Consider the following 19049-nt stretch of genomic DNA (forward strand, 5'->3'; position numbering starts at 1 on the left):
TTGAGAAATGTTGAAGTCCCAGAAGAAAGGTCCTGGAAAGAAGCGGGCGAACAAAAGTCTGCCGGCGAGTGTTGCTGTGAGACCAGCAGGAAAGAAGATGGCGGGGGCTGGGTTTGGTGGGCAAGCGGGTGAGGTTTCAGATGGAGAAGGTGGTGGCGGATCGGGGGGCAGGTACGTGATAGTGATGGGCGCATTGGAGGGGAGGCTTGTGGCGCTGGTTAAGTGTATATACCCCCAATTGGGATGAAAACGGGATTCGTGAAGAGAGCTGGGTGCCATCCCAGATCTGGATTCCTATGAGTTGATGGTGGGGAGGTGATTGGAACACAGTGCTGAAGCCAAGGGTGGACAGGTCCCAGCCGCACTTGCTGACCCCATCGGGGGGAGGGGGGGTGAAGACCTTAGCAGGGTTCATTAGCGGGGGGGGGGGGGGGGGGGGAGAGAAACCCATGGAGATTTTTTGCATCCAAGAGATCGAGAGTATTCCTTTGTCTTCCTGGTGCACAAGGTATTTTCAAGGATTTATTTTTTTGTGGTGGGAATGGCACTGGTGGCTGGAGTTAAGAAAGCAGAGTACTAGTCAATTGTGAACTCTGATCACGCTCAGCATTGGATGGACGTGATATTGGAGATGGGAGCAGCCGAGAAGCCAGGGTGGAGGATGGGTGTGGGGTTATTTGTGGATCGGAACTTCTGTGATAAGATAAGGAAGGTGATTGAGGAGTATGTGGGGTTCAATTGCACGGGGAGGTTTTGCCGTCAGGGGTTTGGGAGCTCAGAAGGTGGTGGTGAAGGGAGAGGTGATCCCATTTAAGGCCAAGGTGGAGAAGGAGGAGCGCCAACGACTGATAGAGGAGATTCTGGAGATGGATGACTGGTACGCAGGGGACCCAGGGCTCCTGGTAAAAAGGAAGGATTTGTAGGCGAGGTTTGCATTATTGTCCACGGGGAAAGTGGTGCGTCAGTTGAGAAGGGCGAGGGGGCTGTCTATGAGTACAAGGAGAAGGCAGGGTGCATGCTGGCAGGTCAGCTTCGCAGGGAAGCCACAGCGAGGGAGATAGTTTGGGTGCGGGGCAGGACAGGGGTGTTGGCTCCGGTAACAGATTAATAAGGTGTTTGAGGAGTTTTAGAAGGACTTCAATAAGTCGAGCCACCAGAGGAGGAACGGAGATGAGGGAGCTTCTGGATGGATTAGAGTGCCCAAGGTGAGGTGGAGAGGGCAGGGCTAGAGGAGCCGATGGGGGTGGAAGAGGTGAAGGTGGCAATTGGGAGGATGCAGGCAGGGAAGGCGGTGGGGTCAGATGGGTTCCCAGTGGAATTTTAGAGAAGATTTAGGACAGGCTGGCGCTGTTGATGGGAATGTTTGAGGATGCGATGGATAGAGGGCTCTTGCCGCAAACGATGGGATAGGTCTCCATCTCGTTGTTGCTTAAAAAGGTCAAGGATCCGGTGGAGTATAGGTCGTACAGGCCCATATCTCTGCTGAATGTAGACACCAAGATATTGGCAAAGGTGGACTTCCGGTGATGGCGGGCGGGAGGCAGCCGCACAATGTAGGGCTCCCGTTCGGGAACGGCATTTTCGGGGCTTTAAGCCTGGTCCCAGGGTCCACGGAGGCGGCAAAAGGAGGGAGAAGGCACAGAGGAGGCACAGTGAAGGCACAATAAAGGAAAATGTCGAGGGTGAGCAAAAGAACGGCCGTAAAAAAAACAGCTGAAGGTCCTTCGGGTAGTGGAAAGGTCACCGCGGGGTCACCAATGAAAATGGAGGCTGGAGCACCAGGGGAGGCCGCATTGCTTACGGCTGAAGAAATACCTACGGTGATGGCTGCGGAATTCGAAAGGCAGTTTACAAAATACATGGAGACAATGAGGAAGGAGATGAGGGAGGTTTTGAGTGTGCTGATGGAGGAGGCGATTTCCCCGGTGACGACGGCGGTGGCGAGCGCAGTGGCGGAGGTGCGGGAGCAAGGGGAGGCGCTGAAGGAAGTGGAGGAGACATTATTGCAGGACGGTGATCAACTTACCTCGATGGGGCAGGAGATGCGAAAGGTGATGGAGATTAACAAGGGTCTGCGTGGAAAAATGGAAGACCTGGAAAACAGATCCAGGCGACAGAATTTGAGGACTGTGGGGCTGCCCGAAGGAGTTGAAGGACCGAGGCCGACTGAGTATTTTGCCGCGATTCTGGCAAAACTATTGGGGGAGGGGGAGGATCCCTCCTGATATGAACTGGATCAGGCTCATCGGTCGTGGGGGCCTGTACCAAAGGCGAGTGAGCCTCCTAGGGTAGTGACTCTGTGCTTCCGTAGGTACAGTGTGAAAGAGAAGGTCCTGTGCTGGGCCAAGCAGAAGCGGGTGGTGCAGTGGAGTGGAGCTGGTATACGTGTATACCAGGACTTTACGGTGGAGCTGGCGAGGAGGCGGGCTGCCTTCAACCGGCTGAAGAGGGCACTGTACATTAGCAAGGCGCAGTGCGGCATTGTATATCCAGCGAAGCTGAGGGTGACTTACAAGCTCAAGGACTTTTATTTTGGAACGGCGGAAGCAGCGGAGGAGTTTGCGAAGGCAGAAGGACTGTGGCAGAACTGAGAAATTGAGAAATGGGCATGTGCCGATGTAACCTCATGACTGTATTTTCTTCTTTTTTGTTTCACTGCGTGCGGGTGTAGGGGCTAAAGGAGCCAATGTTGTATATATTTGGACAAGGGAAGTGATGGGACTTTCACTCGAAATGAGGGCTCTTTGGGGTATAGGTGGATATGCGGGGTTTGTGCTAAAAAGAGGATTTCTGGGCTTTCCTAGGGCCGGGCAAGGGGGAAAGGGACCCGGGCGGGGGCCTCCACGCTGGTCGGTTTAAGCCGGCCAGTGAACGGGAGTGAGGTGGGGGAGGGGCTGTGGCCATCGGAGCCTGGCAGAACAGGGTCCGAGTGGTCTCGACGGGGTGAAAAGTTGGGAGGAAGGAACAGAGGTTGGGGGGGGGGGGAAAGAGTTTCACAAGAGGCAGTGGACGGGAGGAGTTGGAGGAGGGGGTGTTTACAATTCTTGGGTATCATGTATGGTAGTCTTTCAGAGGTTGGATGGCGTTGAGTGTAGTGGGGGGGGGGGGGGGGGGGGGGTAGGGGGGGGGGATGGACTCTATAGGTTAATGGTGACCATGGGCGGTCCCGGACTCCTTTTTCTTTTTCTCTGTTTTTTTGTTTCCACCGTGGGCGGGCTTGTTTTATTGGATGCATATATTGACAGGTGGGCCGTTGTTTGGGGCGGAGGGAGGATGGGATCGTTGTTATTGTTAAGGGGATTGATTTTGTATTTGTTACCGTTTACTGTCTGTGGCTGGGGTGTAAATTTTGAAGGAAAATGTGAAAATGGAGAATGAAAACATTTATATTAAAAAAAAAAAGATATTGGCAAAGGTGATGGCATCAAGGTTGGAGGGGTGCCTTCTTAAGGTGATTGGGGAGGATCGGACGGGGTTTATAAACGGCAGGCAATTGTCCTTGAATATGAGGAGGCTGTTGAATGTGGTGCTTTTTCCGGTAGAGAGAAGGGAGATGGAGGTGGTGGTGTCTTGGATGTGAAGAAGTAATTTGATCGGGTGGAGTAATTTGATGGCATGTTGGAGAAATTCAGGATTGGGCCGACATTTGTGGCATGGGTGCAGCTATTATACAAGGAGCTGATGGCGTGCGTGCGCACGAATAGTATGAATCCAGGTTATTTTGTATTGCATCGGGGTATGAGGTAGGAATGTCCCATGTCTGCACGTTCTCCACGTGTCTGCGTGGGTTTTCCCCGGGTGCTCCGGTTTCCTCCCACAAGTCCCGAAAGACGTGCGTGTTCGGTGAATTGGACATTCTGAATGCTCCCTGTGTGAACCCGAACAGGCATCGGAATGTGGCGACTAGGGGATTTTCACAGTAATTTAATTGCATTGTTAATGTAAGCCTACTTGTGACAATAATAAAGATTAGATTAGTTGTCCCTCCCTTCTGTTTGCATTGGTTAGAGCCCTTGTGTTGAGGAGCTCGGGGTTCTGGAAAGGGATGGGGGGTGAGGGCGAGGAACATAGGGTGTCCTTGTATGCGGATGACTTGTTGTGTATTTTGGAGCCAAGCTCTTTGGTGGAAGACAAATTGGGTTTGCTTTGATTTGGGACGTTTTCTGGGTACAAATTGAATTGAGACAAAGGGGAGTATTTTATGGTCTCTCCTCTGGGGGTGGGGATCTGCCATTTCATTTGGCAATGCCTCACTTTAGGCATTTGGCCTGGGACTGGGCAGGTCTCTGGAAGTTCAATTTCACTAGTTTGGTGGGGAGGGCGAAGGCCGACTTGCTGAGGTGGGATAACCTCCCTCCGTCGTTGGCTGGCCGGGTGCAGGCGGTAAAGATGAAGGTTTTGCCACGATTATTGCTCTTGTTTCCGTACCTGGCGGTCTTTTCGCCCAAGACTTTTTTTTAAAGGGGGATGCACAAGCTGATCTCCTCGTTCGTTTGGGTGAGGGAGGTGGCTAGGATTAGGACGGTAATGTATTATTGTTGGGTGGGAAAACTCAGGGATGGAATAGGCAGGTGGGGCTTTGTGGGTGAGCATGGAGGCAGGCTCTTGCAGGCGGTCAGGGTTGCGGGCGCAGGCAACGGCGCCGCTCTCGATGGCCCCAGGAAAGTACTCAGTGAGTCTAGTGGTGATGGCCACGCTGAAGATCTGGAGGCAGTTTCGGCAGCATTTTATTTATTTATTTATTTTTCCAATTTTTGTTCTTTAAATTAAATCCACCCAATTTTTTTTCCAATTAAGGGGCAATTTAGCGTGGCCAATTCACCTACCCTGCGCATCTTTGGGTTGTGGGGGTGAGATTCATGCAGACACGAGGAGAATGTGCAAAATCCACACGGACAGTGACTCGGGGCCGGGATTGAACCCGGATCCTAGGCGCCGTGACGCAGCAGTGCTAACCACTGCATCATAGGCAGCATTTTAGGTTGGGAGCGAGGTCGGATTGGGGGGGGGGGGGGGACACCAATTAGGGGGAATTATGGGTGAACCGGGAAGGATTGATGCAAGGTTCCAGGGATGGGAAGAGAGGGGGAATCATGGAAATTAAGGATCTATTCCTGGGACGGCGATTTGTGAGTTTGGAGGAGCTGGAGATGGTGCTGTCAGCAGGGTGTTGAAGAGGGGAGTCGTCTCGATGATTTACAGGAATTTTTGGAGGAAGATGGGGTGTCCATGGAAGGGGTTAAGGCGAAGTGGGAGGAAGAGTTGGGGGCGGCGCTGAAGGAAGGATTGTGGTGTGAGGTGGTGTGGAGGGTAAATGCCTCAACGTCATGTCCGAGGCTGGGGCTGATACAGCTGAAGGTTTTGTACAGAGTGCACCTCACAAAGTCCAGGATGAGCCAGATGTTCGAAGGTGTGGAGGATATCTGTGAGCGATGTGGGTGGGGCCCTGCGAACCATGTGCATGTTTTGGGCCTGCCCGAAGCTGGAACGACTTTTAAGGTCTGTGTTCAGCAGCATTTTGGGGTTCACATGTGGAAATGGAGCCCGGTCCCCTAGAAGCCATATTCGGGGTGTTGAACCGGACAGAGCTGCAGGCGAGTGCAGGGGCAGATATTTTAGCCTTCGCCTCGTTGATTGCTTGTAGGCTAGTCAGCTTCTCCACCAAGTGCCTCGGCGTGACAGGGGGATCTGTTGGGGTTTTTGGCCCTGGAAAAAGTGACATTTGCTCTAAGGGGGGGGGGGGGGGAGTGATGAGTTCCACAATTGCTGGGGTTTGTTTATTTGCATTTTGGGGAGTTGGCTACCGTTGACTGCTGAGGGAGGGACAGGGTGTGTGTTTGGGGGGGGGGGGGGGGATTGGTGGGTTAGGGGGTTTGTGGGGTTGTTGGAAATTGTAAAAATATTGAAAATTTGTGGAATAAAAATACTTTTTCTAAAAAAAAGGATAGTTGAAGATATTCAAGAAGATAGTGATGAATCAGAACAAATATATCTCCGCAAAGAAAAAGGATGGGTCATCCAAATCTAGAGCCACTTGCGTGTCACACAGCATGCAGGATAGGATAACATTTTTAAAAAAGTTATATTAGATAGCGATAGCTAAGTACTGCAAAATGCCTGTAGGGTTAAAAGGAAATTAGGAAAACAGAGCGGGTACAAAAACATGTGCAAGTAACATCAAGGATAACCCAAATATGTTGCATTAATGCATAAAGAACAAGAGGATAGCCCAGGAAAGAGAATGGCCTATTGACTAAAAAAGGCAAACGGAGTGTCAGTCTTCACAAAACAGATGACTGTGCCAACAGTGCAGTTATGGAGAATGAGTGTGAATTACTGAACGGAATAAACATTGTGACAGAGGAAATGCTATGATACTTAGCAAGTGCTAGGCCCAGATAAAATCCATCGGAGTCTGCTGAGAGAAGCAAGGGAGGAAACTGAAGAGTCTTTGACCATCATTTTCCAATCCTCTTTAGTTACAGGTGTGGTGCTGGAAGCTTGCTGACGCACCTTTCTTTAAAACAGAGGAAAGAGATAGATTGAGTCACATAGGCTAGTCACCATAACATTGGTGGTGTGAAATAATTGGAAAGAAGTTCAGGGACAGGATAAATCGTCACTTCGAAAGAACCAGATTAATCACGATCAGGCAATGTGGATTTGTTGAAGAATTGTCGTGTCAAACTAACCTGAATGAGGATGACATGTTTGGTGTCGTTTGCATGGACTTCAGCATGGCTTTTGAGAAGATATCACATGACAGACTGGTATGAAAAATAAAAGCCCATGGGATGCCGGGAAAAGTGACAAGTTGGATCAGTGACAGGAAGCAAATGGTTGGCGACAGCCTTTTCCAGTGAGAATCTACAAGGTTCCTTTTATTGTTTAATATCAATGATCTAGACTTAACTGTAGAGGGCATGATTAAGAAGTTTGCAGATGATACAAAAATTGACCGTGCGGTTGATAGCGAAGAACCTGCAGAATTAAATCAATGGATTGATGAGCAGAAAAGTGACAAATGGAATTCAGTCTGGAGAAGTGGAAGGTGATGCATTTTGGGAGGACAAACCGGTCAAGGGATTATAGAATAAATGGTAGGATACTGAGAAGTGTTGAGGAACAGAGGGACCACGGAGTGGTCGACATTGCTAGAGATCGCTGAAGATAGCAGGACAGGTAGATAAGGCAATTAGTGGTCAAGAAGGTATACAGGATACTTTCCTTTTTTGGCTGTTGCATCCGGTATAGTAGAAGGGTGCTAATGGTAGAACTGTGTAAGACACTGGTTAGGCTCCAGCAAAGGTACTACGTATAGTTCTGATGTGCACATTAAAGGCAGGATATGATCAGACTGAACAAGAGATTTAACAGGGTGATTCCATGAATAAGGAACTTTATCTGTGAGGAAAGATTGGATAAACTGAGATTACTTTCTTTGAAACAGAGGATGATATGTGAAGATTCAATTTATGTATATAAAATTATCATAGGAAGAATTAGAGTGATAAGGAAGGAACGATTTCTCTTTGCAGAAGCTGCTCTGATTCCTTAGGGCAGCACGGTAGCACAATGGGTAGCACTGTGGCTTCACAGCGCCAGGGTAGATTCCTGGCTGGGTTACTGTCTGTGCGGAGTCCGCACGTTCTCCCCGTGTCTGTGTGGGTTTCCTCCGGGTGCTCCGGTTTCCTCCCACAAGTCCCAAAAGAGGTGCTGTTAGGTAATTTGGACATTCTGAATTCTCCCTGTTAGCCGTTTTAGTTGCTGTGATATGAAGAGTCTAAAGTTCTTGTTCCTTTTCACCAAACACCATTTATTTCACTTCCACAGCCTCTGCACAAAACGTTTAACACAACACCTGACAGAGGCCACCTGAAGCCCCTTTACATATCAGTGTCAATTAATGGATACTTAACATAAATGAGACAACTAGTTGGGGCCACAGCTGTTCTCTTTATATATTAATGATCTAGATGACGGGACTGGGGCATTCTGGCTAAGTTTGCCGATGATACAAAGATAGGTGGAGGGGCAGGTAGTATGGAGGAGGTGGGGAGGCTGCAGAAAGATTTAGACAGTTTAGGAGAGTGGTCCAAGAAATGGCTGATGAAATTCAACGTGGGCAAGTGCGAGGTCTTGCACTTTGGAAAAAAGAATAGAGGCATGGACTATTTTCTAAACGGTGACAAAATTCATAATGCTGAAGTGCAAAGGGACTTGGGAGTCCTAGTCCAGGATTCTCTAAAGGTAAACTTGCAGGTTGAGTCCGTAATTAAGAAAGCAAATGCAATGTTGTCATTTATCTCAAGAGGCTTGGAATATAAAAGCAGGGATGTACTTCTGAAGCTTTATAAAACATTTGTTAGGCCCCATTTAGAATACTGTGAGCAATTTTGGGCCCCACACCTCAGGAAGGACATAGTGGCACTGGAGCGGGTCCAGCGGAGATTCACACGGATGATCCCAGGAATGGTAGGCCTAACATACGATGAACGTCTGAGGATCCTGGGATTATATTCATTGGAGTTTAGGAGGTTGAGGGGAGATCTAATAGAAACTTACAAGATAATGAATGGCTTAGATAGGGTGGATGTAGGGAAGTTGTTTCCATTAGCAGGGGAGACTAGGACCTGGGGGCACAGCCTTAGAATAAAAGGGAGTCACTTTAGAACAGAGAGAAGGAGAAATTTCTTCAGCCACAGAGTGGTGGGTCGGTGGAATTCATTGCCACAGAGGGTGGTGGAGGCCGGGACGTTGAGTGTCTTTAAGACAGAAGTTGATTTCTCGAGGAATTAAGGGCTATGGAGAGAGAGCGGGTAAATGGAGTTGAAATCAATCATGATTGAATGGTGGAGTGGACTCGATGGGCCAAATGGCCGTCCTTCCGCTCCTATGTCTTATGGTCTTATGGTCTTAATTGCAATGTCTCTTAACCCATTACTTAACAGTCTCCCCTTCCTTGGAGAAAAAAAATAATTAGGTGAAAACAAAATTTCAAGAAAGTCAAAAACACACACATGATTTCCCACCCCCTTTTTTTTGGAACGAGAAAGAAAAAAAAAAAGTCACAGAAACAAGCGCTCTTCATTAACAATATCCAAAAGTTTCTGTGAACTCGCCCCTCTTTTCGTAAAACAGTCTGACAGTTGATAGCTCCTGTCGACCCATTTAATTTTTGTCATTTCCCCTCTGTCCAACATCTGCTTCAAACTTGCGATGTCTATCTGTAACCTCTTTTCATTAACACTTTTTGTAGAGTGCACATTTTCCCACAGGGATTTATTGTCAATGTGACAGTCAATTGGTATATTACCCAAATCCCCTAATCCCAAAATTTCTGTCAGCATCATGCTTATATAAAAGGCCATATCCACCGCCTCTACAAGGCTTAACGTCTCAGCAGCCAAAGTGCGTTTTACCACTCTCCTTATTTTCTTTGTTTCCCACACAAGCGGGCAACATTTACCATTGTTCCGCAAAAAGAAAATGATAAAACCTCCTGCGCTTGAAACCCCATCACATAAATTTGTGTAGGACGCATCACTATAAACTATGAGTTTCAAGTGCCTAAGGTCACCTAAAACCGGGAACTTCAAAACACACTCCTGCATTTTTAGTTTGGCCAATGCTTTCTTTGCTCTTATTATGTCTTCCACCTTGGGATCATTCATTTTTGTACTCAACTCTAAGACATCAAAACTCACGTCCGGTCTAGTCTGTCTACCTGACCAGTTCAGTTGCCCAATTAAACTTCGCAGTTGCTCTTTTTCTATCTTTGAAACCATTACGTCTTTTTGTGAAACTCGGCCACGACTAATTGCTATTGGGCTGATGCTTTCCAAATAAGATTGCTGACGTAAAGTTGACCCTAACTTAGTCTGTCCAATTTCCAGTCCAATATATTTACCGGAAGCCTGACTTCCAACCCTAAATTCTTTCCTCAAACCAGAGATTACAATAGCTTCAAAACCACTAGTCCCACCCCACAAAAAATCATCGACATGCATCATAAAAATGCCAGAAAGATTTCCTTTATAGTGCCAGTAAAACATTGCAGGATCTGCTTTCAACTGGCAAAACTGACCTTACCGAAAAATACCAGACTCTAGATGCATCATTTATTCCATATACACATTCGTTCAACTTCCAGAGTACCCCTTCTGTGTTAGCTGCTTCTTTAGGAGGACAGAGAAAAATGTCTCTCTGGAGCTGATGCCCCTGCAAAAAGGCAGCTTTTATATCTATAGATTTGCATTCCCATGCCTTTGTGGCTAATAGAGCCAAGAAGATCTTTAAAATAACCTTCCTGCTGTAGGTGAATCTACCCTTAAATCCTGATCTTCTAAGTTTTCTTCAAATCCCCTTGCCACAAGCCTGGCCTTTGCCTTATAAGTTCCATCCGGAAGAACCTTTTCCGTGCAAATCCATCTGTGGGATAGAGCTCTTTGTCCCCTATCCGGTACTTCCGTGTATACCCCAAATTCACTCCGACTATGCAATTCTTGCTGCTTAGCTTCTTTGATAACTTTTTTATCTAATTTATTTGAAGCCACCAAAATCTCACGTGCATGTGGGCTTCTACTCCGATTAGTATTCGTAGTCTTACTCACGTTCCGAGATCTTGACAAACTACGTCCCCTCTCCCGCCTGGTATCTTGTTCAGTACTGCTACTGCTTGATCTTTCCCTTCTGCTGTGGGATGTCATTTCAATAGTTCTCAACCTTTTCCTGCAGACCTGTTCACTATCATATGTACTTTCTGAACTGGCACTGCGTTTCTGTGCCTTCCATTTTTGAACTTCGTTTACCCAATCCATTGTCTTGACTCCTTCCCCTGAATGCTGCACATTCAACCAATGTTTATACTTTCCAGTGGCCTTCCCAGCTCTACTAATAACAGTTGCATCCTTCCATTGACTAGACCCTTCAGGCAAGTATGTCACTTTTGTACCAACTTTTGGCAGTTGCCCTTTCGGAAAAATGGCCTGTTCTAATTCATCAGAAGTGTTGTGTTCCTCCACAGAAACCCTGTCTATATCAGTTAATTGGTCCTCATAGTTCTGTAACACATGCGCACCAGATGACTCTGGTTCCTCGTCATGTCTGTCTGCTCTGTCTAAATTTGAAAATTTGTAATCTGTACCCATTATCCTTGATGAATGTACACTAACAGTTTGATTACCATGTTGCAAAATAATTGTTTTGCCATCTATGCCTATGATCTTCCCTGGGCCTTTCCATTCATTAGAATTGTCTCTCTTATAGTATACCATGCCTACTTGCTGAAAAACGGCATCTGATGGCCGTACGTTATGTCTTAAAGCTCTGCAAATTATTTCAGAGACGTCTGCTTCCAAAAAAGCTTTTCTACTGCTATGTAATGCATTTAAATGTTCAGCAAAACCAGAGCTAATTGTAGTCCCCTCCCAAGCTGGAGGCTGGTCATCCAAAATGGACGGAATTTTAGGATTTCTACCAAACGCTAATTTATAAGGACTATAGCCCCCAACCATCTGCAATGAATTCTTTGCATGTACTCCCCATGCTAAAGCTGAATTTAGCCTGCAATTTGGTCGATCTGCCAAAATTTTCCGAAGCATGTCATCGATGGCAGCATGGACACCATTACTAAATGGGCTTTCTGTAGCCGTATTCATAACTCTGATATCCATGTTTTCACACATATCCCTAAATTCATCATTAGCAAATTCTCCCCCATTGTCCGTAAGGAATTTTGCCGGTGGACCCATTCCTTTCCCTATCCATTTTTCCACGATTTGATCCAGAATTACTCTTTTCTTTACTTCGTACAATCGTTGATTGACTAAATCTGGTTGCTAAATCTACAAAATGCAAAATAAATATATTATTTGCTTTATCCCAGATCTTAAGGTCCATGGCCACAATGTCGTTAAAATCCCTGGCCAAAGGTAGGGTTACTATCGGTCGTGCTGGTGGCCTTCTGTACTTCCTACTAACTTCACAGCGGTCACTAACCTGTTCTATCAGTCTAGTATAGTCGTCATCCCTTACCCCTGCATCCTTTAATAAACTTTTCAGCCTCCGAGGAGACGGATGTGCAAATTGCCTATGCAGTTTTAATATCACAAGCTTTTTAATCAGCTAAAGTCCCATTTTCAACTGCCATTAATACATCCTTAACCACTCTACTTGAAATATTATTTGTCAGTAATGGAATACAATAGTGTCCCAACTGTGTAAATTGTAAGTCCACCGTCTTTCCAAAAACTGTTGCCTTATCCTGTTCCATATCCAGTTTCATGTGTGCTTTCTTCATCGATGGTCTGCTCAGAAGCAAAGTTATCTCACTTGATACAACATCCGTGCTAATGAAATGATTCACTCCGGCAATATTGCAAGGGATCACCACTCTTTTCAGCAACTTCAAAGTATTATCATCCCCAAACCTAAAACTTGTGGAACTTTAAAATTCCTTAACCTTGTTATGATTTTCAGTATTCAAAGAGTCCAGGTAACATTTTAACCAGTCAATTCCACACACAGTAGATGTGCAGCCACTGTCCAATACAGCACAGCTGAAGGATTCTTCAAGCAACACCCTCATTACCAGCGTAAAACTGCTTGTCAATAGGAAAATGCCTTCTTTCTGGTCGCTATCTTTTTCCTCTTCTGACTCTTCCGTGTCATGTGTCGCTTCAGACACTCTATCATAACGAGTTGGACAGTTGAAAGCATAATGGTATTGAGAGTCACATCGAAAACATCGTTTTATCATGCCCCTTGCATTTCTGGGGTTCATCTTCCTATTGTAGGTTCTAACTGGGTTTCTGTCTTCATAATTTCCTTGTCTCGGTCTCCTTCTGTAGTCTTGAGCCCTGTTCGTAGCCATACGATTTTGCCATCCTGTTACTAGTGTATCTTCCATATTCTGCCTTATTGTAGGCTGACCTATTTGGGTCATCAGAGCCATTGGAATCAAATGTTTCCCCAGAAACTTTTGTAAAGCTTTTGTCAGCTGTTCGAATAAGGTATCCTTATCAGTAAACTGAACTCCTGTCAAAACCAGGAGCCTATCCATGTTGCTCACTCTAGCAGTCAAGTAATTTAAAGGCCAACACAGACTGTGGAAATTCCAGATTGTGTTTCTGCAGCCTTTTATATAGTCTGCCAAATTCCATTATATAGTTTTCCATGGAGATATCCTCCATTTTCCAGAACTTATCAAAATCCAACCATGCTTCATACGCACTTAACAAGTCATCTTTCTTATAAATCTTATCCATATAATGTAATAAAGTCTCCAGACCTTCTTCTGAGTCTAACTCTTCCAATTCCAGCTCAGAAAGCACTTTGTTTCGGATTTTACTGCAATATGGTAGAGAAAGAGCCAATGCCATACCTTGTTTTCTCTTTCCCAAAGCAGTTACCTTAGTCCACATAACTACTGCACATCTCCATTGGTCGTACGATTCCCTTTCAGAAAATAAGGGAGGATAATCATATCCAGCCATCTTTATCCTCGGTTCAGCCATATATCCCTTTTTTTTTCATTTCTCACTCACTCCTTGGTTTGATCTGGAAAAGTTGTATCTTTCAACCCTTCACATTTACACAGCAACCATCCTCTGCGACCAATTATTAGCCCGTTTTAGCCCGGCTGTGATATGAAGAGTCTAAAGTTCTTGTTCCTTTTCAGCAAATACCATTTATTTCACTTCCACAGCCTCTGCACAAAACTCTTAACAACACACCACCTGACAGAGGCCACCTGAAGCCCCTTTACATATCAGTGTCAATTAATGGATACTTAACATAAATGAGACAACTAATTGCAATGTCTCTTAACCCATTACTTAACACTCCCTCTGTGTACCGAACAGGCACCGGAATGTGGCGACTAGGGGCTTTCCACAGTAATTTCATTGCAATGTAAGCCTATTTGTGACAATAAAGATTATTACTACGGGAATAATTCAAATCTTCTCCCATGTAGTGGTGCTGTATTCCTTCCGTGATGGCGCTGAGGGATGATTCATGAGATTCCTCCCTATCAAACAATGTGAAATTGTACTAATTGCTGTGATTGAGGGATTCTGCTAGGGTCATATTTCTTTTAGAATTAGATTTGTAGCATTTCAATTTTATCTAAATTGTCAAGATTTCACCATGAATTTGTAAAGCCCAGTATAGTGAAAGCCTGCAAGTATCAAGCCACAAAAGAAACACTGGGAGGGCTTCCATGATTAGGCAGGTCAACCAATTGAACTGACTTCGGATTTGCTTTTTCTCAAATGTCGGCCTTGTGTCAATTTATAACCAACTCAGAATGATATTCAAATGTCACTTGTTATTTAATGTAGCATAGCACCAAAACATGAATAATTTGCCCAAATAGGCAATCAGGGACCAGATCAGTATGTCACTATTAGAGATGTCATCATTGTGAAATATGAAGAGTAAGCCTCATCATTCACAATGGTAAGGCAGACTGAGGTTTCATTTATATTTATGGAGAGGTGTCCTTTTTAAATCTAAGAGTTGTGCCGATCAAAATAGTTTAAATTTAAAATTAAATAAACTAAGGCCAAAGTAATTACACTGAATGCTTGGCAAATCTAGCCATCAGAGTCTCATGCCACCCGATGAGAGATCAGGATTGGGTGCGGGATGTGCCAAGGTACCTTCTATTGGGGTTATTAGTCTGCACTGCTATATATAGCTTTATAAAAAGTAAAAGATATACTTCAAAATGAGGAAGGTAAAGTAATGCAGAAGAGTAAGATTCACAGTCAACACAAACCTGACAATTTCAAAGCACTTACCAATGAATGTTTCTTTCTTGATGAAAGCTCAAAGGTCGTCTGATAGAGCATCTCGACAAAATTCTTCAGACATGGCACATTCACTTCATTTTTCACAGCCTAGACAACCAGGTTTGGTGAAATTAGTGCAGTATCAAAATACTAGGTTCAATGAAAACAGAAGTTTTTCTCCAAAATTCTTCATTGAAATACGGCTGAGCTGGCAAGGCCAGCATTTATTGCCCATCCTTAAATACCCTCAAGATGGTGATGGTAAGCTGCCCATTTTTTTCTTAATACATTGAAGTTATCAAACTTTCCCAATTCTAAACATGTGCTAAGTCTCCAAATATAGCAACTTCCGAGTTGTGCTGTCCCAGGCATCTCAGTGACTGGTATTATCAAGTTTCCTCACACATCATCTTGTTTTAAACCTGTACAGATTCATGCCATTGTTACAGTCCTATCCACTCTCTGCAACTGCACATACTTAGAACAAAATGTGAATAGTAGTGGCTTTAAGAAAGATCAAGACATTTTGCATCTTTTCGGAGACTGCTATTTGAAAATGTAGCTGTCAGAATGTGGATAGTATTCAGAAAGCTGCATCGGTCTCTAATTGTTCTGAAAAGATGGTGATAGGTCTTAGACTTGAAACATTACAGCCTTTGTGGTGGAGATACAGAATCTACTTCAGGCTTTCACCTTGCATCCATGTATTGATTTGGAGTCAATTGGATCTGGTTAAATCCAAACTAGTGTTGGTGGCCAAGTAATTGGCAACAAAGCCCTGAACAACCCAGAAGTCAACCAAGCCTTTGTATTTACTTGCTGTGAGAGGGGCACTATTTTATTAGTTGGAAAAATCTGTCTTCTAAAAAAAAAAAAGGAGCCCTTTAAATTAATTCTCAAAAAGTAGTTGTCCACATATATTTTTTAAGTTCTGGAATGTTTAGATGAGAATGAAATAGCAATGTTCAGGGTAAGTACAGCTACTGCGTTGAACTGTAAGCCTCTATCTGGTTTAGGTGCACTGCATTTATTAAAAATCCATTTTTACGGGATGTGGGCTTCGCTGGCTAGGCCAGCATTTGTTGCCCATCCCTAATTGCCCTTGTGAAGGTGGTGGAGAGCTGCCTTCTTGAATCGCCGCAGTTCATGTGGTGTCGGTACACACACTGTGCAGTGAGGGAGTTCCAAGATTTTGACCCAGCGACCGTGAAGGAACGACAATATATTTCCAAGTCAGGATGGTGAGCGACTTGGAGGTGAACTTCCAGGGAGCGGTGTTCCCATATATCCGCTGCCCTTGTCCTTCTAGACAGTTGTGGGTTTGGAAGGTGCTGTCTAAGGAGCCTTGATGAGTTCCTGCAGTGCGTCTACTAGACGGTACACACTGCTGTTACTGTGCGTCAGTGGTGGAGGAGGTGCCAGTCAAGTGGACAGCATTATCCTGGATGGTGTTGAGCTTTTTGAATGTTATTGGAGCTGCACTCACCCAGGCAAGTGAGGAGTATTCCATCACACTCCTGGCTTGTACCTTGTAGGTGGTGGACAGGCTTGAGGAGTCAGGAGATGAGTTACTCGCCACAGGATTCCAATCCTCTGACCTGCCCTTGTAGCCACAGTATTTATATGGCTAGTCCAGTTCAGTTTCTGATCAATGGTAACCCCCAGGTATGTTAATAGTGGGGGAAGTCAGTGATGGTAATGCCATTAAATCTTAAGGGACGATAATTTAATATTCTCTTATTGGGGATGTTCATTTTTGTCTGGCGCAAATGTTACTTGCCACTGGTTAGCACAAGCCTGGATATTGTCCAGTTCTTGCTGCATTTACATGTGAACTGCTTCAGTATCTGCGTTGTCGCGAATGGTGCTGAACATTGTGTAATCATCAGTGAACGTTCCCACATCTGACGTTTTGTTGGAAGGAAGGTCTTTGCTGAAGCAGCTGGAGATGGTTGGGCCTAGGACACGACCCTGAGGAGCTCCTGAAATTATGACCAGCTGAGTCGCACGTTTCGGCAGCTCCCGGTGAAACGGACTTTTGGGCTCTTAATAAGAGCCCCAACGGCAATTTTGACGGCTAAAAACACTGCGGTAAACCAGAAGGGAATCCCCCTGGATACGGATGAAAAAAGGAGGAGAAAGTGGCCGGATTGCAGTGGATCCTTTAGAACAGTGGCAAGGAAGGCAAGCAAAAACCAAGATGGCGTCGGAAGGTGGCAGTTTAACATGGGGCCCTGAACAACAAGAGTTCTTGAAATGCTGTGTGGAAGAGCTCAAAAAGGAAATGAAGAAGAGCTGTTGGCCCCGATACTACAGGCGATCGAAGGACTAAAGGAGGAACAAAAGACCCAGGAGCGGGAGCTTCGGGTCGTGAAGGCAAAGGCAGCCGAGAATGAGGACGACATACAGGGCCTGGTGGTGAAGACGGAGATGCATGAGGCACATCAGAAACGATGTGCGGAAAGGTTGGAGGCACTGGAGAACAACGCAAGGAGGAACAACTTGAGGATTCTTGGTCTTCCTGAAGGTGCGGAGGGAGCGGACGTCGGGGCATATGTGAGCACGATGCTGCACTCGTTAATGGGAGCGGAGGCCCCGGCGGGTCCGTTGGAGGTGGAGGGAGCATACCGAGTGATGGCGCGAGGACCGAGAGCAGGAGAAATTCCCAGAGCCATAGTGGTGAGATTCCTCCGTTTTAAGGATAGAGAAATGGTCCTTAGATGGGCAAAGAAAACTCAGAGCAGTAAATGGGAGAACGCGGTGATCCGAGTTTATCAAGACTGGAGTGCGGAGGTGGCGAGAAGGAGGACAAGCTTTAATCGGGCCAAGGCGGTGCTTCATAAAAAGATAAAATTTGGAATGCTGCAACCGGCAAGACTGTGGGTCACATATCGAGGGAGGCACCACTACTTTGAGACGGCGGATGAAGCGTGGACTTTTATTGTGGAAGAAAAACTGGAATGAGCGGGTTATTAAAAAGAACGTTTGAACAAAGTGGTGGGGCGAATGTGGGGGGCGAAGAGGGGGGTTAAAAAGGGGGGAAAGAGGAGTTTTATGTACTAATCCTGCGATGTGGTAGCTTTTCTCTCTTCCACAGGTGGTGATGGGGGGAGGAGGGGAGGTGGAGGAGATGGGGCGTTGGCCATTGGGGGCGGGGCCAAGGGAGAAGCGCGGGCTTGGTTCCCGCGCTATGATAATCATGGCGGGAATAGAGAAGCAGGAAGGAGGGGGCGTCGCACGGTGCGAGCCGAGGTCACCGGGGGAAGCCGAGGTCGGCCAGAGTTTGCTGACTTCTGGGAGCAACATGGGGGGAGTAATTACGCTAGCGGGGGATCTAGCGGGGGGGGGGGGGGGAGGGGGGAATTACTGGGTTGCTGCTGCTGGGGAGAGGGGGGAGCTGGTATGGGAGGGGATGGACGGGGGGGGCACCGCCTGGGGGGGATACAGCTGCGTTGGAACCGGGTGAGGAGCTGGAAAAAGGGGATGGCTAATCGACAAGGGGGGGGGTAGGAAGCCCCCCAACCCGGCTGATCACGTGGAACGTGAGAGGGCTGAACGGGCCGATAAAGAGCGCACGGGTACTCGCACACCTTAAGAAACTTAAGGCAGATGTGGTTATGTTACAGGAAACGCACCTGAAACTGATAGACCAGGTTAGGCTACGCAAAGGATGGGTGGGGCAGGTGTTCCATTCGGGGCTAGATGCGAAAAACAGGGGGGTGGCTATATTAGTGGGGAAGCGGGTAATGTTCGAGGCAAAGACTATAGTGGCGGATAACGGGGGCAGATACGTGATGGTGAGTGGCAAACTACAGGGGGAGACGGTGGTTTTGGTAAACGTATATGCCCCGAACTGGGATGATGCCAATTTTATGAGGCGGATGCTAGGACGCATTCCGGACCTAGAGATGGGAAAGCTGATAATGGGGGGAGATTTTAATACGGTGTTGGAACCAGGGCTGGATAGGTCGAAGTCCAGGACTGGAAGGAGGCCGGCAGCAGCCAAGGTACTTAAAGATTTTATGGAGCAGATGGGAGGTGTAGACCAGTGGAGATTTAGCAGACCTAGGAGTAAGGAGTTCTCGTTTTTCTCCTATGTCCATAAAGTCTACTCGCGAATAGACTTTTTTGTGCTGGGAAGGGCGTTGATCCCGAAGGTGAGGGGAACGGAGTATATGGCTATAGCCATTTCGGATCACGCTCCACACTGGGTGGACTTGGAGATAGGGGAGGAAACAGGAGGGCGCCCAC

General features: G+C 46.3%; 1 protein-coding gene across 4 annotated transcripts in view; it reads right to left on the reverse strand.

The window, feature by feature from the left end:
* The window catches only part of fryl (furry homolog, like), a 683156-nt gene that overhangs the window by 321447 nt on the left and 342660 nt on the right, over positions 1-19049 (reverse strand). For all 4 annotated transcript variants that reach the window (XM_072496733.1, XM_072496730.1, XM_072496731.1 and 1 more), the window contains one exon: positions 14808-14906. In XM_072496733.1, the coding sequence (XP_072352834.1) occupies positions 14808-14906 (99 nt within the window). The remainder of the gene's footprint in view (positions 1-14807; positions 14907-19049) is intronic.

The sequence above is a fragment of the Scyliorhinus torazame genome, chromosome 3 (genome assembly GCF_047496885.1).
Source record: "Scyliorhinus torazame isolate Kashiwa2021f chromosome 3, sScyTor2.1, whole genome shotgun sequence".
Lineage (NCBI taxonomy): Eukaryota > Metazoa > Chordata > Chondrichthyes > Carcharhiniformes > Scyliorhinidae > Scyliorhinus > Scyliorhinus torazame.